This window comes from Rana temporaria, chromosome 8 (assembly GCF_905171775.1).
Source record: "Rana temporaria chromosome 8, aRanTem1.1, whole genome shotgun sequence".
NCBI lineage: Eukaryota > Metazoa > Chordata > Amphibia > Anura > Ranidae > Rana > Rana temporaria.
This window is the reverse complement of record NC_053496.1, coordinates 177,560,913-177,585,762: the sequence shown is the minus strand read 5'-3', so window position 1 is coordinate 177,585,762 and position 24,850 is coordinate 177,560,913. Positions and strand designations below refer to the sequence as shown.

Here is a 24,850-nt window from a genome sequence, read left to right as displayed (position 1 = left end):
GGCATGGGGCCCTCGGGCAGTGCCCGAATGGTCAGCCCGCCCCTGCCGAGTGTCCCATGGGATCAAGTCCTTAAAGGGGTTGTAAAGGTACGATTTTTTTCCTAAATAGCTTCCTTTACCTTAGTGCAGTCCTCCTTCACTTACCTCATCCTTCCATTTTGCTTTTAAACGTCCTTATTTCTTCTGAGAAATCCTCACTTCCTGTTCTTCTGTCTGTAACTCCACACAGTAATGCAAGGCTTTCTCCCCGGTGTGGAGTGTCGTGCTCGCCCCCTCCCTTGGACGACAGGAGAGTCATGACGCCCACTAACATACAGCTCCTTTCTCTATCTGCAACGTAGAGAGCGTCCTGACTCTCCTGTAGTCCAAGGGAGGGGGCGAGCACCACACTACACATGAGGGAGAAAGCCTTGCATTACTGTGTGGAGTTACAGAGTTACTTTTCCAGGAGTACACTACGTGTATAGTTCTGGAGTACGCTACGCGCAGAGTTCAGGAGTGTGCTACGTGCAGAGTTCAGGAGTGTGCTACACGCAGAGATCAGGAGTGCGCTGCATGCAGAGATCAGGAGTGCGCTACGTGCAGAGTTCAGGAGTGTGCTATGCGCAGAGTTCAGGAGTGTGCTACATGCAGAGATCAGGAGTGTGCTACACGCAGAGATCAGGAGTGTGCAACATGTAGAGTTCAGGAGTACACTACGTGCATAGTTCGGGAGTGCGCTACGCGCAGAGTTCAGGAGTGTGCTACACGCAGAGATCAGGAGTGTGCTACACGCAGAGATCAGGAGTGTGCTACACGCAGAGATCAGGAGTGCGCAACATGGGGAGTTCAGGAGTGTGCTACGTGCAGAGTACAGGGTTTAGGGGTGCAACTCAACCCCCCCACCCCCGAAGCTTTCTCGCCTCTCTCTCTCCTACCTGACCTGGCTCTAGTACCTACCTGTGATTCTGGAGATCTGTCCCTGCCATGAGTGTGTGGAGGGATCGTTAACTTCTGGGAGCAGCTGTGTTTGTAAGTGACAGCAGGGAGCGGTGGGCCAGAGCTGTAGGTGGTGGAATGGTGTTCCACCATGTTCCGGCTGCAAAACTGGGTGCGAGGGCCACATTTTCGGCCAGCGGGCTTTGGGCTAGATTCAGGTAGCCGGGCGCATTGTTACGGCGGCGTAGCGTATCGTATTTACGCTACGCCGCCGTAAATCAGAAAGGCAAGTGCTGTATTCACAAAGCACTTGCCTCCTAAGTTACGGCGGTGTAGCGTAAATGGGGCCGGCGTAAGCGCGCCTAATTCAAAGGAGTATGAGGGGGACGTGTTTTATGTAAATGGGTGGTGACCCGACGTGATTGACATTTCTTACGAACGGCGCATGCGCCGTCCGTGTACATATCCCAGTGTGCATTGCTCCAAAGTACGCCGCAAGGACGTATTGGTTTCGACGTGAACGTAAATTACGTACAGCCCTATTCGCAAACGACGTAAATAATTCAAAATTCGACGCGGAACGACGTCCATACTTAACATTGCATACGCCTCATAGAAGCAGAAAAAGGCTTACGCAAACGATGTAAAAAAATTCCGCCGGGCGCACGTACATTTGTGAATCGGCGTATCTAGGTCATTTGCATATTCTACGCCGAAAACGATAGAAGCGCCACCTAGCGGCCAGCGTAAATATGCACCCTAAGATACGACGGTGTAAAAGACTTACGCCAGTCAGATCTTAGGCTAATTTCGGCGTATCTTGCTTTCTGAATACAGAAAGAAGATACGCCGGTGCAGCTTTGAATTTATGTGGCGTATCTATAGATACGCCGGCGTAAATCAATGCTGAATCTAGCCCCTTGTGTTTGACATGCGTGATGTAGATGAACACGCTTCTCCTCTGTATCATTCCCCTTTGGCTCCTCACTAATCTCTCCAGTGATGTTTCTGCTCTCTCCGTTAAACAGAATACATATACCCTTAAAGCGGAGTTCCACCTAAAAATGGAACTTCCGCTTAACCCACTCCTCGCCCCCCGTACATGCCACATTTGGCATGTAATTTTTTTGGGGGGGAGTGGGGGCTTCAGGAGAAGGGGACTTCCTGTCCCACTTCCTCCTTCCGCCGAGGGGCTGGAAAGGCGATTAGCTTAATCGCCTTCTTGCAGTCCCTCCCTGTAGGCGAGCGCCTGTCCAATCGCGCATGCGCAGTGGGTGCCCGGCCGTGAAGGCGAAAGCTGTCACTGCCGGGTGCCCACACTAGGAATGAAGACGCCGGCTGGCGAGGGGGGGCGAGGAGCGGAGCCCCGGGCCGGCGCGTCGCTGGAACGCTGGAGCAGGTAAGTGTCTGTTTATTAAAAGCCAGCAGCTACACTTTTTGTAGCTGCTGACTTTTAATAAACTTAAAAAAAGTCTGGAACTCCCCTTTAACATAAATTATAGAGGCCATTATGGCTGTTCAAAACTGGTTTGTTTTTTATTTGAGTGGGTTTTCGAGATTCGCCAACATTTAAAAAAATGTCCCTCTATCTACTGGAGATAAAAGACATCACAGTGACTATGGAGGAAGAGGACGGACATGACGGGGGGGGGGGGGGGTACTGGGTGTAAATAGAAAATAGTATCTCATTACCTCCTCTGCTGCCAGTTCCAGCAATGTCTCCTCTCTACTTACCTTTCACCTAGAACTTCCTGTTTACATGTGACATCACTTCCTGCCTCAGCTTGGTTTCACTTTCATTTTCTGTGTTGCAAGGGCAATAAGTGAAATCCCCACCTCTTGCAGAGAAAATAAAAACTGCAGTCTACAATTCGGATGACTTCTGCTTCTTTGGTGTTGGTAAATATATTACACACAAATTGGAAAGCCAAACAATACAAAAATATAATAAAAACGATTGATGTTAAAGACATTACATTTTTTTTTTTTTAAATAGATTAAAAAAAAAAAATATTTGGAAAAAAAATTTAATTGTAAAAGAAAAAATGTACAAAATTGGTAAAAAATGATCTATAAAAACGTTTGTTGATTTCTAATGGCAGCCCTGGTAGCACCCATCAACTCATGCCCTTTGTTTTACAATACCTTGCCTTTTTTGCCTTTTAGCCTAGGGTGACCAGACATCCCCAATTTCAGGGGACAGTCCCTGGATGGAGGACACTGTCCCCAGACCAAGTCTGTCCCCGGTTTTGTCCCCGGATTGGACAAGGGTTGGGGCAATTTCAAAGCCAGTCAGTGCAGAATTAAAAATAAAATAAAAATTTGAATTGCACCCCCCCCCCCCCGGTCTGCCGCTCTTACTAGCATAGGGGGTGTATTGTTCCCATTATCTGTGCCCCTTTCTGATGATCATGTGCTGGTCGGAGCGGAGGGAATATTTCTTCAGCTTCACTCGCATGTTCTTCTGCCTTGGCTCAAGTCTCAGCCGCCTGCCTGCTTATCTCCTTTCCTTTTCTGGTGGAGTGACCTTCCTCCGCACCCCACCCAGTAGGGCCCGGAGAGTAATGCCGCGTACACGCGATTGGAAATTCCGACAAGAAAAGTCTGATGTGAGCCTTTGGTCGGAAATTCCGACCGTGTGCAGGCTCCAACGGAATTTTTCTGTCGGAATTTTCCGCCAAGAAAAATTTGAGAGCTGGTTCTCAAATTTTCCGACGGAGAAAAATCCTACACATGCTCGGAATCAAGTCGACGCATGCTCGGAAGCATTTAACTTCATTCTTCTCGGCTCGTCGTAGTGTTGTACGTCACCACGTTCTTGGCGGTCGGAAATTTGGTGTGACCCGTGTGTATGTAACACAAGTTTGAGCCAAAATTGCGTCGGAAAAAAATCCACGTTTTTCTTGTCGGAATTTCCGATCGTGTGTACGCGGCATAAGACTTGACAGGCTGTGAGGTGGACGGCGGCGGCAACGGGCAGAGAGTTGCTGTTTGCCGCCATTACTAGTAAAAAAAAAATATGTCCCCGGATTTAATTTAAAAAATCTGGTCACCTTATTTTAGCCTTGCCTATTAGCCGAGCTCTGGCACATTCTCACATCAATAATATTACCAAACATTAAAGAATTATAATAATTTAGTAAAAAAAATAAAAAAATAACTCAGAACAAAGAAATATAGAGCATCACACTTTATTTGAACTCTCTGGTGTACAATAAATGTATTTATTATTTATTTATGTAAAAAATTTCAGCAAGTTTTGCACCTATAATAAAGCTCACCCATGGGACTCTTCTAGTATGTTACAAGTACATTTGTCTAAATAAAACATTTCCCACACCATTAATATGAAATACGGATGAAAAGCAGCGTGAGTTCTCTGGTGTTTTTGAAGATCTCCTCTCTGAATGAAACATTTACGGCACTCTGAGCATTAATAAGGAAGCTCGCCCCCCAATATTTCATCCAACTCCCCCAACAGTGTTGTAAAAAAAAAAAATTTAAAACATGTAAAAAATAAATAAAAACTATTTTTAATTTTGAAAAAAAAAATGAAAATTGTTTAAAAAAATTATTAAATAAAAAAAAATACAATACATTATTTAAAAAAACGGAAAAGGGTATTTAAAAAAAATTGGAAAACAAATAAAAAATTGGAAAAAAATGTAAAAATTGGAAAAAAATATTAAAAACAATTGTGATTTTTTTGTAATTTGGGGAGGGGCTATATCAGGCAGCCTGCATGGGGCCCCATGATCTCTAACAGCAGCCCATTTCTGACACCATAACCCTGAATAAGGATGCTAAACTGTGTGAGTTCTCTGGTGTTTTTTTAGGTCTCCTTTCTGAATAAAACATTTCCCGCACTCTGAGCATGAATAAGGATGCTCGCCTGTGTGAGTCCTCTGGTGTACAATAAAGTGTCCTTTCTGAATGAAACGCTTTCCGCACTCTGGACATACATAGGGACGCTCACCGGTGTGAATTCTTTGGTGTGTGAGAAGTACCTTTTCTTGAGTAAAACATTTCCCGCACTCTGAGCAAGAGAAGGGACGTTCGCCCGTGTGAATTCTCAGATGTTTAAGAAGGTTTCCTTTGTCATTGAAATATTTCCCGCACTCTGAGCAGGAATATGGATGCTCACCCGTGTGAATTCTCTGGTGTATATGAAGGTCTCCTTTCTGAATGAAGCATTTCCCACACTCTGAACATGGATAGGGACGCTCACCCGTGTGAATTCTCTGGTGTGCAATAAAATGACCTTTTTGAATGAAAGATTTCCCGCACTCAGAACATGAGTAAGGATGTTCACCCTTGTGAATCCTCTGATGTATTTGAAGGTCTCCTTTCTGAATGAAAGATTTCCCGCACTCTGAACATGAATAAGGGCGCTCTCCTGTGTGACTTCTCTGGTGTGTAAGAAGTGCTTTTTGCTGAGTGAAACTTTTCCCACACTCTGAACATGAGTAAGGACGCTCACCCGTGTGAATTCTTTGATGTTTAAGAAGGTCTCCTTTCTGAATGAAACTTTTCCCGCACTCTGAACATGAATAGGGATGCTCACCTGTGTGAATTCTCTGGTGTCTAAGAAGGTCTCCTTTCTGAATGAAACTTTTCCCGCACTCTGAACATGAATGAGGACGCTCACCTGTGTGAATTCTCTGATGTTTAATAAGGTGTCCTCTCTGTATGAAACATTTTCCGCACTCTGAACATGAATAGGGACGCTCACCTGTGTGACTTCTCTGGTGTGTAAGAAGTGATATTTTTCTGGTGAAAGATTTCCCACACACTGTACATGTCAATGAACTCTTTCCTGTGTGAACTTCTTCAATGCCTAAAGAAGATTCACTGGGAATAGACAGATCTATTGAAGTATCTGTACTGTGAGATCCTATAGTCTTGGTGTGTGATCCTTCAGAAGATTCCTCAGAATTAGAGGGATCCATTGATCCCCCCAATTGGGAAGGTCTGGGATGTATATTTGGAGTAACGGGATTTCCTCCTGGAGAATATTGTACAATGTTATTATCTTCTGCTTTATAATCTGGAGATACAACGAGATGTTCCTCAGAGGTGTTCCGTATATAGTGTCCACCTGTTGGCAAACAATGTTACAATAAATATCACAAGAATGGAGATGGACCTTTCATATAGTGTACAGTATCTCCTCCTCATTTGTTGGGAACATGACGCTATATTGAGGAATAGAGATGGACCTTTTTCATATGGCCTTCTCCATCTCTGTCTGTCCACCTGCAAGGTGATTAATGTGGCCAGTCTCTGGGTGGAGACCAAACCTGATTTAAGCCAGCCAAGCCTGCAATCTCAGTATCTCCTCCTCATTTGTTGGGAACATGACGTTATATTGAGGAATGGAGATGGACCTTTCATATGGTGTACAGTATCTCCTCATTTGTTGGGAACATGACGTTATATTGAGGAATTGAGATGGACCTTTCATATGATGTACAGTATTTCCTCCTCATTTGTTGGGAACATGACGTTATATTGAGGAATGTAGATGGACCTTTCATATGATGTACAGTATTTCCTCCTCATTTGTTGGGAACATGACGTTATGCCAAGGAATGGAGATGGACCTTTCATATGATGTCTTAATGCCGCGTACACACAGTCGGAATTTCCGTCAACAAATGTTCGATGGGAGATTTTTGTCGGAAATTCCGACCGTGTGTAGGCTCCATCGGACATTTGCTGTCTGAATTTTCAATAACAAAAATTTGAGAGCTGGTTCTCAAATTTTTCTGACAACAAAACATTCCGTCGAAAAAAAAATCCACGGTTTTGTTATCGGAATGTCCGATCGTCTGTACGCAGCAAAAGGGTGCTTTGTTTTTGGATCTCTGTAAATGCATATTTTATCCTTAGAAGTAAAAAAAAAAAGTGAATTGTTTCTGCATTTAGTGTTTATGACTTACTTACTTGTGTCCATATGTAGAGAAGATTCCTCCTGTTTACTTTCCATAATCATCTCCCCCTCCTCCATAGACTGCTGATCTCCACTCACCAACCTCTCTTCTTCCTTTTTATGGTCAACTTTGATGTCTTTCTGTTCTTCATTCTAAATTTCAGGGATTGTAGAATATAACATCTAAAACACTGCTGCCAATAGAAGAATGTCCTCTCAGAATTATTTTGAATTTTTTTTGCCCATCTACCTGATCATTCTCAGTATAGTTGTGACCTTCCTGTGTAGAATCCCGGGAATACAGAGGACTTCCCTTCTCCATAGACTGCTGATCTCCACTCACCAATGTGTCTTCTTTTTCCTCTTTATTCTCAAATTTGATGTCTTTCAGTTCTTCACCCTAAACCCCAACGATGATAGAATACATTTATAAAAATGAACAAGAATGTCATCTCATAGCTTAGACTCTTCTACCTGATGATGGTGAGGGACGATAAAGGGAACAAAAAGCTAGAAAGAAGAGTTCTAGTTGTGCACTCCCACCTACCTGATGATGGTGAGGGATGGTGTGACCTTCCTGTGTGGAATCCCGGGAATACAGAGGACGGGGACATCTCTCTGGTGGGTTCCCATTACTGGATCCATCTGTAGGAAACACACACACTGACTGAATACATTGTTCCTATGTGTTTATCAGATGATGGGGGATCTTTCATATGCTGATGAAACCGGAGATGGACCTTTCATATGGTGTACAGTATCTCCCCCTCATTTGTTGGGAACATGAAGTTATATTGAGGAGTGGAGATGGACCTTTCATATGGTGTACAGTATCTCCTCCTCATTTGTTGGGAACATGACGTTATATTGAGGAATTGAGATGGACCTTTCATATGATGTACAGTATGTCCTCCTCATTTGTTGGGAACATGATATTATATTGAGGAATGGAGATGGACCTTTCAAATGGCCTTCTCCATGTCTGTCTGTCCACCTGCAAGGTTATTAATGTGGCCAGTCTCTGGGTGGAGACCAAACCTGATTTTAGCCAGCCAAGCCTGCAATCTCAGTATCTCCCCCTCATTTGTTGGGAACATGACGTTATATTGAGGAATGGAGATGGACCTTTTATATGGTGTACAGTTTCTCAAACTAATTTGGTGAGACAATTGGTTAGTGTGGTGAATATAATTGCCTTCTTCTGATGATGACTGGTGATGTTGTTCATATGGTGTACAATACTCACAATACGTTCAGTGGTGGTGAGGTACATTGATGACTACTGTCAGCAGTTAAGCTTACCACATTGGGTAGTGTGGTAAATACTAAAAAAACTACAAACAGCTACTAATATTTGTAGAAAAACATAGTAGAATGTTGATCTGGGGAGTTATCGGGTTGCTTGTTAGTATTGGGAAGGAATTATTTTATCTTGAAGAAAATGATGCCAAGCTTTATATAGGCATTCTGCCTTCCTCTGGGTCAATGGCCACTTTAAATGTTTTACTTTCCTTTTAGGTAAATTCAATAGACCTATATCTTTTTTCAACTGATGTAACAATGCAAATATGTATTTTGTATTCATAAAAGTAAAAAAAAGAATGTGAACTGTTTCTAAATGTATTGTTTATTACTTACTTGTGTCCATATGTAGAGAAGATTCCTCCTGTTTACTTTCCATAATCATCTCCCTCTCCTCCATAGACTGCTGATCTCCACTCACCAACCTCTCTTCTTCTTCTTCTTCTTCCTCTTTTATTTCAGCTTTGATATCTTTCAATTCTTCACCCTAAACCCCAAAGATGACAGAATACATTGATAAAAGGGAACAAAAAGCCAGAAAGAAGAGTTCTAGTTGCTCAGTCCCACCTACCTGATGATGGTGAGGGATGGTGTGACCATCCTGTGGTGAATCCCGGGAATACAGAGGACGGGGACATCTCTCTGGAGGGTTCCCATTACTGTATCCATCTGTAGGAAACACACACACTGACTGAATACATTGTTTCTATGTGTTTATCAGATGATGGGGGATCTAGGTGGATCCTCCGTACTGCTCTCTCCTTTACAATAAAGTCTCCTCTTACCCGGTGATGTGAGGGGCGGCTGATTCTCCATCATGACGTCCTTGTAGAGATCCTTGTGTCCTTCTAAATACTCCCACTCCTCCATGGAGAAATAGACAGTGACATCCTGACACCTTATAGGAACCTGACACACACAATGATACAGTCACCATCCAGACACACCCCTTGTCTGTTACTGGATAATGTCCCAGAATTCCCGGCACCGCTTAGAGTTAGGGTTAACGTTACATTGTTGGATACATGGCTCTATATTTAGGATGTATCTGTCTATAAACCAGAGGCTCTGGATGGACAGTTGGATAAATGGCCCTATATTTAGGATGTATCAGGTCTATAAACCAGAGGCTCTGGATGGACAGTTGGATAAATGGCTCTATATTTAGGATGTATCCGGTCTATAAACCAGAGGCTCTGGATGGACGGTTTGCTAAAATGTAAGATGACGAACATGACGGGGGGGTTACTGGGTGTAATTATAAAATAATTTCTTATTACCTCCTCTGTTGCAGGAATCCAGTATCTCCCTCTGCGTCCTTCGAGCTTTCCTCTCTCTTGTCTTCGGCTTTTATCACTTCCCGTCTCTGCGTTCCAGTGACAATAAGTGAGATCACCACCTTGTGGAGAAAATGCAAACTGCAGCCCACCCTTTATATAATCCCCACGGCTTCTTGGTGTATTCTTCAATTTTACAATTACACCCAAAATAAAAAAAATGAAAATATATAATACAAATAATTTGATATGTATATTAATCATTTGTGTCAGTGGGATAAAATAAGCCCCATTGTCAGTGTCAGCAAAATAAGAAGAAAACCCATTGTTGGTGTCAATGGAATAAAATAAGCCCCATTGTTCGTTGCAGTGGGATAAAGTAAGACTTCTGTCAATACCTATTGTACTGCAGTCCCCATTCTCTCACTATCCAATAGGTCTGCAGTCCCCATTCTCTCAACATCCAACAGGCATACAGCCTCCCTTCCTGTAGCACCCAATGTGCATGCAGCCCTCCTTCTTTCAGCACGCACTATGCCTGAAGCCCCCATTCTCTCTGCACCCAACATGCTTGAAGTTCCCTTCTCTCAACACCTCTCCTGCTTGTAGTTCCCCATCTCTCAGCACTTAATGTGCCTGCAGCCCTCTTTCTATCAGCACCCTATGTTTCTGAAGACCCACCAAGCCTTCCGCAAATGTATCTGCAGCCCCTCTTCTGTAACCACCTAGTATGGCTGCAGATTCTTCTCTCGCAACCCAATGTGCCTGCAGGCATCCTTCTCTCAGCTCCCAAATGTGCCTTCAGCCCCCTTCTCCCACCACCAACCATCTTGCATGGAGTCCTCCATGTCTCAGCACCCAACATGCCTACAGCCCCCCTTCATCCACCACCAACCATCTTGCTTGCAGTCCTCAATATCTCAATACCCAATATGCCTACAGCCCCCCTTCTATCAGCACCCAATGTTCATGAAGACCCCCCTCTATTAGCTACCCACCATACCTACAGAAAATGTATGTGCAGCCCCTCTTCCCTGACCACCTTTTGTGCCTGCAGATTCTCCTTTCAAAACCCATTGTGCCTGCAGGCATCCTTCTCTCAGCTATCAACATGCCTGCAGCCACCCTTCTATCAGCCACCCACCATGTCTTCAGAAAATATATTTTCTCCCTTCTCTGACCACCCACTGTGCCTGCAGATTCTTCTCTCACAACCCATTGTGCCTGCAGGCACCCTTCTCTCAGCTTCCAAATGTGCCTGCAGCCCCCATTCATCCACCACCAACCATCTTGCTTGTAGTCCTCCATATCTCAACACCCAACATGCCTACAGTCCCCCTTCTATCTGCACCCAATGTTCCCAAAGCCCCCCTTCTATCAGCCATCCACCATGCCTTCAGAAAATATATTGGAAGTGTCCCTTTCTCTGACCACACACTATGCCTTCTCTCACAACTCAATGTGCCTGCAGGCATCCTTCTCTCAGCTACCAAATGTGCCTGCAGCCCCTCTTCTACCACCACCAAACATCACCAACCATCTTGCTTGCAGTCCTCCATATCTCAACACCCAATATGCCTACAGCCCCCCTTCTATCTGCACCCAATGTTCCTGAAGACCCCCTTCTATCAGACTCTCACCATACCTAAAGAAAATGTATCTGCAGCCCCTCTTTTCTGACCACCCATCGTGCCTTCAGATTCTTCTCTCTCAACTCATTGTGCCTAGAGTAAGGTGACCAGATTTTTAAAATGAAATCCGGGGACATATTTTTTCTTTACTAGTAATGGCAACAATCAGAGACTCTCTGCCCGTCGCCGCCCGCCTCATAGCCTCTCAAGTCTTACTCTTCGGGCCCCGGCTACTACTGGATGGGGAGCAGAGCAAAATCGATCTGCCAGGGAAGGCAAGGAGATAGGCAGTTGGCTGGCCGGGATTTGAGACAAGGCAGAAGAACATGCGAGCGAAGCTGAATGGGCATGCACCCGAAACTGAAGAAATATTCCCTCCGCTTCGACCAGCACATGATCATCAGAAAGGGGCACAGATAAAGGGAAAAATACAACCCCCCTAAGCTAGTAGGCACGGCGGAGCGGGGGTGTGTAATTCTATTTTTTTTATTTTAATTCTGCACTGACTGTCTTTGAAATTGCCCCTGCCCCCTATTAAATCCAATCCAGGGACAGAACCAGGGACAGACTTGGTCCAGGGACAGTGTCCTCAATCAGGGGACTGTCCCCTGAAACTGGGGATGTCTGGTCACCCTAGCCTAGAGCCCCCCTTCTACCAGCACCCAATGTTCATGCAGCCCCTCTTCTATCAGCACCCAATGTTCATGCAGCCCCCCTTCTATCAGCACCCAATGTTCATGCAGCCCCCCTTCTATCATTACATACATTCAGAGCTGGAGGTGCCGGAACTGCGTTCCCCCACGTTCCTGCTAAAAAAAAAAGCCCTGCACATACTACAATATAATAACCACTAATAGCTTGTGAACAGGACCACCATGATATATGTATGTATGTGACTTCCTGTAGAAGTAATGTATCCCATTAGCCTTCTGCACCTTGCAATATATGGCTGATTAGTCTTAAAATGATTGTAAATCTCCTTTACAATGGGACGGTCATTATTAATGTAATTTACTCATATCAGGAGTTATAAACAATGGGGTAGATTCAGGTAGGGAGCGCGTATTTGTGTGCGGGCGTAGCGTATCCTATTTACGCTACGCCTCCGCAACTTTGACAGGCAAGTGCAGTATTCACAAAGCACTTGCTCCGTAAGTTGCGGCGGCGTAGCGTAAATAGGCCGGCGTAAGCCCGCCGAATTCAAATGTGGAAGATGTGGGCGTGTTTTATGTAAATGCTCCAAATGAACCCTCAAAAAGCCAATTCTTTCGACGTGAACTTAAATTACGTCCAGCCCTATTCGCGAACAACTTGCGCAAACGACGCTGGCCCGACGTCCATACTTAACATTGACTGCGCCTCATATAGCAGGGGTAACTTTACGCCGGAAAAAGCCTTACGTAAACGGCGTATCTGTACTGCGTCGGCCAGGCGTATGTTCGTGAATAGGCGTATCTAGCTGATTTACATATTCTAGGCGTAAATCAGCGTACACGCCCCTAGCGGCCAGCGTAAATATGCAGTTAAGATACGACGGCGTAGGAGACTTACACCGGTCGTATCTTAGCTATATTAAAGCGTATCTCAGCTTGAGAATACGCTTAAATATACGACGGCGGGGATTCAGACTTACGACGGCGTATCTACTGATACGCCTGTCGTAAGTCTACCTGAATCTGCCCCAATGTTTTAATTTTGACTCTACAGTAAGAGATAGACAGGAATGTGGCTGGCAGTTCATGGCTTACTAAAATATTTACAACATACCATAAACTCTTTGCTAGTGGAGGTTTACGATGCCATCAGTCAAGCCTCGTACACACGTACAGGTTTCCCGGCGGACTTTTTACCGTCGGGAAACCCGAGGGGAAAGCCGAGAACCTGCTCGGTGAGTCTTTCTCCCGTACACGCGAGAGGTTTTCCCATAGGAAAACTGCCAAAAACCGCTGGGCCAAAGTCCGCTGGTTTTCCCAGAGGGAAAAAAGAGAGCTGGTTCTCTTTTTTCTGTCCAGCGTTTTTTGGGCAGTTTTCCCGTCAGAAAAACTGTGAGGAGCATACACACGGCCGGGATTCCCGACCAAAGCTCCATCGCAATTTTCCCGTCGGGAAAACCGGACGTGTGTACAAGGCTTTAGGCCCCTTTAACACTGAGGAGTTTTTTAGGTGGTTTAGCGCTAAAAATCACGCCTAAGTACCGCCTGAAAAACTCCTACCCTGCAGTCTCAATGTGAAAGCCGAGGGCTTTCACACTGATATGAGGAAAGACGGGATGGACAGCCACACTCAAAAAAAACCATAAGGTTGGCTTTATTGTAAAAGGATAAAAAATGCACTACAAAACAAGCAGAACTCAAGGAAAACAGCCTACGCGTTTCACACTCCAATTAGTGCTTAGTCATGGCTTTCACACTGAGGCGATGCACTGGCGGGACCGCTCCAAAAGTCCTGCCAGCAACATCTTTGGAGTGGTGAGAGGAGCGGTGTGTTTACCGCTCCTTCCCATTGAAAGTAATGGGAAACCGCGGTAATACCGCCGGCAATGCGCCTCTGCAGAGGAGCATTGCCTACTGTATTAACCCTTCTTCGTCCGTTAGCGGGGGTTAATACCGCACCGCTAGCTGCCAAATACCGCCGCAATTCAGACGGTATAGCGCCTCTAAAAATAGCGGCGCTTTACCGTCACAGCACATCTCGCCCCAGTGTGAAAGGGGCCTAAGGCTGTTGGCTTTGGAGATGTCTACCTAGCGGGTTTAATTACCTGCACCTGGATTGTGTTAGAGGGGCTGTAAAAGGTTTTACTTACTTTTTTCCCCCCAATATGCTCATTACAAATCTTTAGACTTCAGTGTGATTATCTAAGTGCTGATGACAAACATGTAGATCACTGATAAAAGCCTTAGTGGTAATACTATGAGACTTGAAAGGTAAAGTGACGAGCGCAATGAATATGACTAAGTAATCAAAGTGTTAATCAGTGAACATTGATAATAAACTAAAATTGAAACAAAGTGCTAAAAAATATAAAAACATCAATAATGAATAAAAACGTTCAGCCAGCAAGTGGCCAGTGAAAAAAAAAAAAAAAAAAAAAAGTGTGCACAAAAATAGCTGCAAAAGTCAGCAGGCAAACATAAATATGAAGCCTAAATCAGTCCTGGAATAATAGGCTAACAATACAGCCTTTATACGTGCATAAAAGTGTAGGAAGTTCCATAAAGACAAAAATAAATATAAACTTCTCCAATAGTGATAAACAAATGTTTAAAATCTTCTCATGTGGGTCTTCAAATAATGTGGGCTCACAATGCGCTTACCTTCCCAAGGTAGTAATCAAGCCTTGATTAAATGGATATCCACAAGGGGTGTTGTTGAATCTGCAACTAGCTGTGGATGTTCAGGGCGTCCTGTATAATCCAATGTTTGTAGGCTCCAGATTTCTATTTGGCAGCGGTGGTGCTCAGCATGGGGAAATAAAAGAGGTAGCTTCCCATAGTGTAGTAAACCAAGGCTAATTTATTGGTAAAAACGCTAACAAGTGCATTTTAAAAGATCAAAGAAAACGAAACTAAGAAACAGCTGATGACAGCTTACTGATGTATTGCTTCAAAAATCAGTCCGTCCCTTACATGTTACACCACGTCACGTGGCTTCATCAGAGGTGACGGATTGGTTGTTGGACTTGTCATTTATAAGAGCCAGCAGGAAATAGCTCGATCGCCATTTTGTCAGAGAAAGTGTCTCTTTACTGGCAGCGGCCATTTTAACGGTGGGTAAGGATCAGCTTAAACATGTCTATGAGTCCAGAGCGCTGTGTATTCCCGGCGGCCATTTTAGTGTAGCCCCAGATCAAAAAGCCATTGATTGAATTATACGCCTGGTGATACACAGCATTGTGAATAATCTGGGACTGATATTAACCGAATATGGCGATGGAGCTATCTGCTGTATAATCCGCATAAATGTTAGCATGAGTAGCTAAATGGATATTAAATATTAAAGCAATATATCTTGATATAAAATAATCAGAGTTAATATGCTCTAAGTATATGAATCCAACGTGATAAATTATATAATAACAATTCATAACTGCATAATCAGGAAATGTACATAACATAATAAAATGCATAGGGATGATATAATGATTTAAAAAATATATAATATATTTATAAAATGCTAGTAAATAGCAAATGAATAAAGCATTGCAATCGCAATGAATAAGATAATAATTAAAAATTACTTAAGAAACAATTAAGATCAAATTCTACATTCATTCCATCAGGTACCATAGTCTGTAAGCTATGTATCCATCTAGATTCTTTCTGGCTGATGGATCTTACCAAGTGTGCCCCTCTCCATGGTTTTTTGTATTTTTCTATACCCCAAAAGGTGAGATGTGTGGGGTCTTTATTGTGGAAAAGTGCAAAGTGCTTACTGACAGTATGTTTCGGAAAACCATTAAAAATATTTTGGATATGTTCTTTTATCCTAACCATGAGTGGTCTTTTGGTTCGGCCTACGTACTGTAAATTACAAGTACACTGTAGTACATAGACAACTCCTTCTGTATGGCAAGTGATGAAGTCATTAATAATAAATTTTTGACCAGTTTTGGTGCAAATAAAGTCTTCTCTTTTCTTTTGTGGTTTTTTAGAGTGTCTACATGCATAGCAGTATTTGCATGGTACAAAACCTTTACTTTTGAAAAAGGTGTACCCACTTATTGGTGGAGGTACTACTACATTTTTGACAATTAGGTCTCTCAACGTCGGAGCTCTTTTATATACTATATTTGGTCTATCCGGTAATATTGTTTGCAGGTTTCGGTCACTTCTCAGAATGTGCCAGTGTTTCTTTATCAATTTTTCAACTTCTCGGTGTTGTATGTTGTAATCTAAAACAATGAATGGAGCCTCATTTTTGTATTTTTTCATTTTTGGTCCTTGTAATAGGGTGTTTCTATCCATTTTTGATACCGTCTCAATCTGTTTTTGAATAAAATTGTCTGTGTATCCCTTTTCCTTAAATCTGGTTCCAATAAAGAAAGCTTGTTTTTCATAGTCTTCTTGGTATGTGCAGTTTCTCTTTAGTCTTGTTAGTTGTCCCTTAGGTATATTGAAAAGCCATGATTTATGATGGCAGCTTTTTACGGATAGGTAGCTATTAGTGTCAATATTTTTGAAATGTGTTTTTGTCACCAATGTGTTGTCTACAATCGAGATGTCCAAATCTAGAAAGTTGACCATAGTATCACTGATGTTCCACGTAAGTGTGATATTTTTATCATTTTGGTTCAATTTAGACAAAAACTTTTCTAGTGCTGGCTGGGTACCATTCCACACTATGAGTATATCATCAATATACCTTTTGTATAATGTTAGTTCCATTGGTATATCTGCATATATTGAACCTTCCTCCCATTGTGCCATAAAGGCATTGGCTACACTAGGAGCAAATTTGGCTCCCATCGCAAAACCTGTTATCTGCCTATAATACGTCTGGTCATGCCAGAAGTAATTGTGTTTCAAGCAGAAATCTATGCATTTTATCAAGAACTTTCTTTGTTTACATATTAAAGTGGTGAATTCTCTCAGGAGCCATTTCGTGGCACTGATTGCCTGATGGTGTTGTACTATGGTATAAAGTGAAGAGACGTCTGCCGTGGCTATAAACGTCCTGCCTTTCAACACTGGAGTATCCTCTAATAGTTGTAATACATGCTTGGTGTCTTTTAAATATGCATTAGTTTGTTGTACTGCGGGTTGTATGAATCCATCAAGGTATTCTCCCATTCTTGCTGTCAATGATTCAATACCATTGACTATGGGTCTTCCCGGAGGGTTTATTTTGTCCTTATGTATTTTAGGAACCGTATATATAATGGGGATTCTGCATGTTTCTGGAATCAGATATTGGGATTCTTTTTTGTTTAGTATTTCTTTCTTAATGCCTAAATGGATTAGTTTTTCTAATTCCTTCTTATATTGATTTGTCGGATTACTTAATAATTTGGTATATGTATCCTTGTCTTGTAGTTGTCTATTGATTTCCATCTGGTATTGTGTCTTCGATTGTACAACTACCCCACCGCCTTTGTCGGCAGGTCTGATTACGATGTCAGATCTTTTTGTTAAGGATTGAATACCATTCTTTATATGGATAGGGTTGGAGGCTTTTTTCACTTCCAATGTATCTAAATCCTGCAACACTAGTTTTTTGAATACATTGATGAAATGATTATCATGTACTTGTGGGTTGAATACCGAATTATTACGTAGATTACTGTGTTGTACTGTATTTACCGGATTAGGTTTCTTAGTTAGTGTATTTATTGGGTTGCTCATCATATACTTTTTGATGTTTATTTTGCGGATATATTTTTGGATTCCTATAAAAGTTTCAAATTTATTGAGACTTCTCGCTGGGGCATGTTTGAGACCATTGTCTAATACTGCTATTTCATCTGTAGAGAGGGGGAGTCCACTGATATTGAAGATGCCATCACCTATTATTCGCTTTTTCTTTTTCTTTTGGCTTCTCTTTCCCGCTCTGCATCCCCTCGTCTTTCGGGTGGTGTTCTTGGTCTGTATTCCGGTGTTCGTTGTTTGGGGGTCCTGGGTGGTTCCTGTTGTCTCCTTCTGGGGGATTGGTAATAATCTCTGTAATCCCTTCTGGGAGTGTGGTCTCTCCTCTCTCTGTCTAAAAAAGGTCTTTGTGTTGGTTGGTCATAATGGTTTTGATAATAGTAAGGTTGTGGTTCCTGATGGTGTCTGATAGGTTCAAATCTGTTATAGAGCGGTATGGGACTTCTTTCAGGTCTTCTATATTGATCATAGTGTTGGTATTGTCCTCTGTTGTCTCCATAATCTCTTTCTGAATTTCTTCTATTATGATAAGGTTTCTTATAGAATTTCTTGAACGGTTTCTTCTTAAAATTCCTTGGTGTCTGGTATCCCTGTGTACCATTTCCTCTGGAATTTTGTTGGGGTCTTTGTTGGCCCATATAGTGTCCTTGGTTCGGTAAAAGAGTGGTTTGGGGTGGTTCCTGAATTCTAACCTCTCGTTCTGGGGTAGAGTAAGTGGATGGGGGCTGGGGTTTTTCCACTTTCGTCTGCCACTTGAACACTTGGTCCATTTTATAGTCCGAAATATCACGTTGGTATTTTTTCATTTTCCATTGTTGTGTTTCTAGATCTTTAGTTACTAAATGCTTGTTTAGTTGGGAAGCTAATGTATTGAATTCCGTTGAATCTTTATATGGCTCTAATTTGACTTTTATTTCTTCAATCATTTTATCAATGAGACTTAAAGCGGTAGTAAAGCCGTTGCTGTTTTTTTTTTTTTTTTTTTTCATACCTGAAAAGCAAAAGCCACATACTAGCTCATTATGAAATACTTACCTTGGAACGAGGTTAGGGGAACTTACCTGGTACACGCCGAGGGAGATGTCATCTTGCCTCGGCGTGTCTTCCGGATATCCTGGATAGCTACAGGTAAGCCTTAATATAGGCTAACCTGTAGTATAAAGTGGTTGTAACCAGTTTACAACCACTTTAAAATATGTCAGCATAGGGATGGTGGGAACCCTCTCATAATGAGCACATCAGCTATGCATACCTGGAAACTTAGGGCAGGGATGGTGGGAAACCCTCATAATGGGCACAGCAGGTGCATAGATCCGGGAACGCAGCACAGGAATGGTGGGAATCCCTCATAATGAGCACACCAGGTGTACAGACCCGGGAACTCAGCACAGTAGGGCTGCAACGGATCACAGGTGATCCGTGATCCGAACGGGTCACCCCCTTCGGATCGGCACACACTGTGATCCGCGGATTGCCGCGGCTCCGGAGCTAGGCTGAAGCCGCGGCCTTTCCTAATGTTATGTCCGCTGCTCCGGAGCTAGGCTGAAGCCGCGGCCTTTCCCAACGTTATGGCCGCGGCTTCGGCCTACCTCCGGAGCCATGGCTATAACATTAGGAAAGGCCGCGGCTTCGGCCTAGCTCCGGAAGCCGCGGCCATCTTGGTACACCCGGCAGCAGCCTTCCTCCTCTGTTTACACCCACAGAGGAGGAGGAGCCCGCACTCGGACACACCGCTGGAACGGAAGTGACTCTGTACTACCTGAGGGGGGGTTTGTCTTACCTGAGAGGGGGGGTTTGTCTTACCTGAGAGGGGGGGGCTGTCTTGCCTGAGGGGGGGCTGTCTTGCCTGAGGGGGGGGGCTGTCTTGCCTGAGGGGGGGCTGTCTTGCCCGAGGGTATGTGGATATTACAGTGGGGGGTGTGGATATTACAGTGGGGGGGATGTGGATATTACAGTGGGGGGGGATGTGGATATTACAGTGGGGGATGTGGATATTACAGTGGGGTGGGGGGATGTGGATATTACAGTGGGGGGGGGGTGTGTGGATATTACAGTTGGGGATGTGGATATTCCAGTGGGGGGGTGGATATTACAGTGGGGGGGGGGTGGATATTACAGTGGGGGGGGTGTGGATATTACAGTGGGGGGGATGATGTGGATATTACAGTGGGGGGGGGGTGTGGATATTACAGTGGGGGGGGATGTGGATATTACAGTGGGGGGGGGGGGGAGAGATGTGGATATTTCACGGTGTACAGACCCGGGAACTCAGCACAGGGATGGTGGGAACCCCTTCATAATGGGCACAGCAGATGTACAGCCCCAGGAACTCAGCACAGGGATGGAGGGAACCCTTATAATGGGCACAGCGGGTGTACAGACCCGGGAACTCAGCACAGGGATAGAGGGAACCCTTATAATGGGCACAGCAGGTGTACAGACTCCATTCACATCTCGAGTCAAAGGGATAGAAGGAACAGTAAATTGAACCAACTCCTCACCAAACAGTAAAATCTATTTTTTTCGGTGAACTGACCTTAGAAAACCAGTTCCCAAAATAATAAAACATTTTATTTACCAATCATCAGAATTATTGTGATCCAAGAAAAAAAAAAAAACCAAGAACACAGAAATATAAGATTGTGGAGAATTCTTGTTTATTTTCGAAGTGCTTAAACATCAAATTCTAAGCTAGAATCAAACTTATATCTTAGAAAATAAACTGTGGTAGCCATTGGTTGGACCAATGAAAAGCCACCTTCTTCAGAAGAAACGGTAACGGTAATACAATATTTTTTCTCCATCGTCAACACACCAGTCTGAACGTGAAAAAAAGGTTGTTAGCGCACATGAATTCTCTGGTGTAGCAGCCTCAGCCTAGGTCACGTCCGACACGTTTCGTCCCACCCAGTAAGTCATTACCAAGACCCATGGCGGGGCGAAATGCGTCGGTGGGCCGGGCCTGGACAGAGTCTTGTCTGAGGCTGCTTCTACTCTTCATATGAGGGTTTTTGTGAGATGTGCGGCTCTCAGAATTTCTTTTCCTTCCTTAGTGAATTCATGTTTTTCTCTAACTGAAACATTTGTCCCAGTCTGGACACGGGAAAGAATGCTCACTCTTGTGAATCCTCAGATGCTTCTTGAGATCTCCTTTCTGAATGAAACGTTTCCCGCACTCCGAACACGAAAAGGGGCGTTCACCCGTGTGGATCCTCTGGTGCTGAATAAGGTTCCCCTTGTCATAGAAACCTTTCCCGCACTCTGAACACGAAAAGGGACGCTCGCCTGTGTGAATTCTCTGGTGTTTAACAAGGTTACATTTATGAATGAAACTTTTCCCGCACTCTAGACACGTAAAGAGACGCTCCCCCGTGTGACTTCTCTGGTGTATAAGAAAGTCTCGCTTCTGGATGAAGTATTTCCCGCACTCTGAACATAGAAAGGGACAGCCTTCGGTGTGACTTTTCTGGTGTGTGAGAAGTATATTTTTCTGGGTGAAACTTTTCCCGCAGTCTGAACATGAAAAGGGACGTTCGCCAGTGTGACTTTTCTGGTGCCTAATAAGGTTTCCTTGGTCATTGAAACATTTCCCGCACTCTGGGCACGAATAAGGACACTCACCTGTGTGAATCCTCTGATGTTTAACCAGGTTACTTTTATTAAGGAAACATTTCCCGCACTCTGAACACGGATAAGGACGCTCGTCCGTGTGAATTCTCTGGTGTTTAAGAAGGTTGCCTTTGTCGCCGAAAAATTTCCCGCACTTTTCACATGGAAAGGGGCGTTCACCGGTGTGAATTCTCTCATGTTTGAGAAGGTCTGCTTTCTGAATGAAACATTTCCCGCACTCGGAACACGAATAAGGACGCTCGTTGGTGTGACGTTTCTCATGCCTAAGGAGCGCACGGTTTTCTTTGAAACATTTCCCGCACACTGTACAGGACAAGGAGCCTTCTCCTGTGTGATCTCCTTCATGGATGAAAGAAGATTCATTGAGAAAATATTGATTTATGATGTCTGTATTGTGAGAGATTACAGTCCTGGTGTGTGATCCGTCAGAAGATTCCTCAGGATTAGAGGGATCCATTGATCCCTCCAGTTGGTAAGGTCTGTCATATACACTTGGAGTAACAGGATTTCCTCCTGGAGAATATTGGGCAATGTTATTATCTTCGGCGTTATAAGCTGGAGATAAAATGTGTTCCTCAGGGGTGTTCCGGACACACTGTCCATCTGTTGAAAAGCAATATTAAAGTAAACGTTATAGGCATTTTTCAAACTTGCATCCAGGAGTCATATCTGTTGCTCTATCAGAAAATGTTCCTTGTAGCCCAACCTATTGTCCCTGTTCTCTTATCTACCCCCAGTGTGGCCCTGCTTCTCAGTTCTGGCACAAAGCAAGCAGATCAAAGCTCCGCCCATGAGGATCAAGCAAACAGATTAACACCTCATTGGCTTCATATTGAGCAGTCAGTATTGTAAAACAGACCCCTACAGTCCTCTCCCTTTCCTCTACCATGCCAGAAGATTACAGGAGCCCCGCTGTGCTGCTATCATCTTGGTTCCTGAACCAGATTCGCCAAGATAAGAAGTTCTTGCCCAGGTGGGTAGCTCTTGTTTCCACCACTGTAGCCTACCCAGGCATTACCATGAAGGATCACGTACCCATAAGAAAGCTAGTTCATTTGTTGGGAACATGACGTTATATTGAGGAATGGAGATGGACATTTCATATGGCCTTCTCCGTGTCTGTCTGTCCACCTGCAAGGTGATTAATGTGGCCAGTCTCTGGGTGGAGACCAAACCTGATTTAAGCCATCCAAGCCTGCAATCTCAGTATCTCCTCCTCATTTGTTGGGAACATGACGTTATATTGAGGAATGGAGATGGACCTTTCATATGGTGTACAGTATCTCCTCCTCACTTGTTAGGAACATGACGTTATATTGAGGAATGGAGATGGATTTTGTATTTTATACCTTAAATTGATAGTAAACCCAGTAATATGAAAATAGTTAAATCTTCCTCCCTGCAGTCCCCACGGCTTCTTTTCACATTAAAATACTGCCACTATATACCTTTTTGGCTGATCTGTATACCACGGTCACACGATAAACTGCAGGGTCTGCCTGAGTGCTGAGTTTTCAGGTAGGAGGAGATTTCCACTATAGCCTGTGTCCTCATGCTGTTATCGGAGGCGGATCAACCAAAATGTTACATCCCACCACTGTGTTCTTTTTTTAGTTACTGGGCATGGCGGAGGAGCGAGGGACTGGGCTGTCATTTAGGATCTGTATACACGCCCACATGTGTGATGTCAATACCATGTGACCTGAAAAGCTCAAATCAACAAGGAAATGTTCTCTCCAGCAATAGAGACCAAACTGAGCATGTGCAGGGGGATCACTCTGAGTGTGTTTTATCTGGCCTTGCCCGGAGAGACCCTGTACAGGGGGGGATCTGTGCAGAGGATTAACCCCTAAAGTTCCACAGCAAGTATAACAAGCATGCTACTCTGCATATACAGACAGATTTTTCTTGTTGTGGGTTTAGTAACACTTCATAAAAGTAAAAAGAAAAGGTGAACGTTTTTTGCATTTAATGTTTATTACTTGCCTGTGTTGATAAATAGATAAGGTTCCTCCTCTTCACATTTCATAATCATCTCCCCCTCCTCCATAGACGACTGATCTCCACTCACCAACCTCTCTTCTTCTTCCTCTTTAATCTCAGCTTTCAGTTCTTTATCCTAAACCCCAACAGTGATGGAACATATTTGTAAAAAGCAACAAAATGTTACATAGAAGGATTTTTTTTCATAGCTTAGATTTATTTTTGAGGCCTAGTTTCTCAGCCCCACCTACCTGATGATGGTGAGGGATGGTGTGATCTTCCTGTGTGGAATCCCGGGAATACAGAGGACGGGGACATCTCTCTGGTGGGTTTCTGTAGCTGGATCCATCTGTAGGAAACACACACACTGACTGAATACATTGTTTCTATGTGTTTATCAGATGATGGGGGATCTAGGTGGAGCCCCCGTACTGCTCTCTCCTTTACAATAAAGTCGCCTCTTACCCGGTGATGTGAGGGGCGGCTGATTCTCCATCATGACGTCCTTGTAGAGATCCTCGTGTCCTTCTATATACTCCCACTCCTCCATGGAGTAAAGACCACAATATCCTGACACCTTAGAGGAACCTAAAACACACAACGATACAATCACCTAGTGTCTTGATGCTCGTGTTTCCCTCTGTGGTCTGGCAGTGAGGTGGAGGCTCTGTGATGGGTGATGTCCCATGGAGACATCTGTTGGGTGTTAAAGGCTCACCAGATTTTATATTTAATACCCTATAATCCTGTGAAAAGAGAGAAAGTAACAATTGCAACCACTGACCTCCCACAATCCGCCTCATCTCTCCCGTTAGGTATGTGATCTATAATAAACGGAGAATTATCTGGGCCAGTGGTGGTGTGTCCATAAGGGGCGCATGGGTGCTGCCCCCTCTCTCCTGGCACCGCTCTATCACCATAGATAGATAGATAGATTCATGCAATGCATGAATCTATCCATCTATGGTCGCTGCGGACACCCCCTATTCAGGTGTCCGGCCCCTTTTCGGGCACCTGAATTACACCAATGGGGGTGTTGTTTGGAAGCACCTGATTAGAGCCATAGGCACACATAGGCGCCCAAAAAGGTGAACAGCGGGCGCCATGCTGAGCGCTTGCTGTTCACTCAGCGTTGTGTAAGCAAAGCAAAGGAATTCGCTTTGCGAACACTGAACTGCCTCTCAGCCAATCAGATGCTAGGGTCTGTTACCAGTCACCTGATTGGCTGAAACGTCAGGCGCTGTGATTGGAGAGAGGACGGAAGAAAACATGGAGGATGTCCAGGGCACCGCCGCTGACCCCCTGTAAGACAGGTAAGTGACGGGCAGCATTTGATGGGGCACAGTAGCGGCAATTGATGGGCACACTGGCAGCATCTGATGGGCACAGTAGCAGCAATTGATGGGCACACTGGCAGCATTTGATGGGGCACACTGGCGGCAATTGATGGGCACACTGGCAGCAATTGATGGGCACACTGGCAGCAATTGATGGGCACACTGGCAGCAATTGATGGGCACACTGGCAGCATTTGATGGGCACACTGGCAGCATTTGATGGGCACACTGGCAGCATTTGATGGGGCACAATAGCGGTAATTGATGGGCACAGTGTCAGCAATTGATAGGCACACTGGCAGCATTTGATGGGGCACAATAGCAGTAATTGATGGGCACAGTGTCAGCAATTGATGGGCACAGTGTCAGCAATTGATGGGTACAGTAGCTGCGTTTGATGGCACAGTTGGGGCCACTTCATGGGTACAGTGGCTGCATTTGATGGGCACAGTGGCGGCAATTGATGGGCACAGTGGCG

The 24,850-nt window shown here is 44.1% G+C and overlaps 1 protein-coding gene across 1 annotated transcript; it reads right to left on the bottom strand.

Moving 5' to 3' along the window:
• Positions 1–4,558: 4,558 nt before the first annotated feature.
• On the bottom strand, positions 4,559–23,318 carry LOC120910536. The gene is made up of 5 exons (XM_040322294.1): positions 23,287–23,318; positions 23,039–23,171; positions 20,498–21,655; positions 15,778–17,265; positions 4,559–6,016 (listed from the first exon to the last, which is right to left on the bottom strand). Exons 2-5 carry the CDS (start codon positions 23,100–23,102, stop codon positions 4,722–4,724), a joined length of 4,005 nt encoding a protein of 1,334 aa, XP_040178228.1. The 5' UTR covers positions 23,103–23,171; positions 23,287–23,318; the 3' UTR covers positions 4,559–4,721.
• Between the last annotated feature and the right edge of the window lie 1,532 nt (positions 23,319–24,850).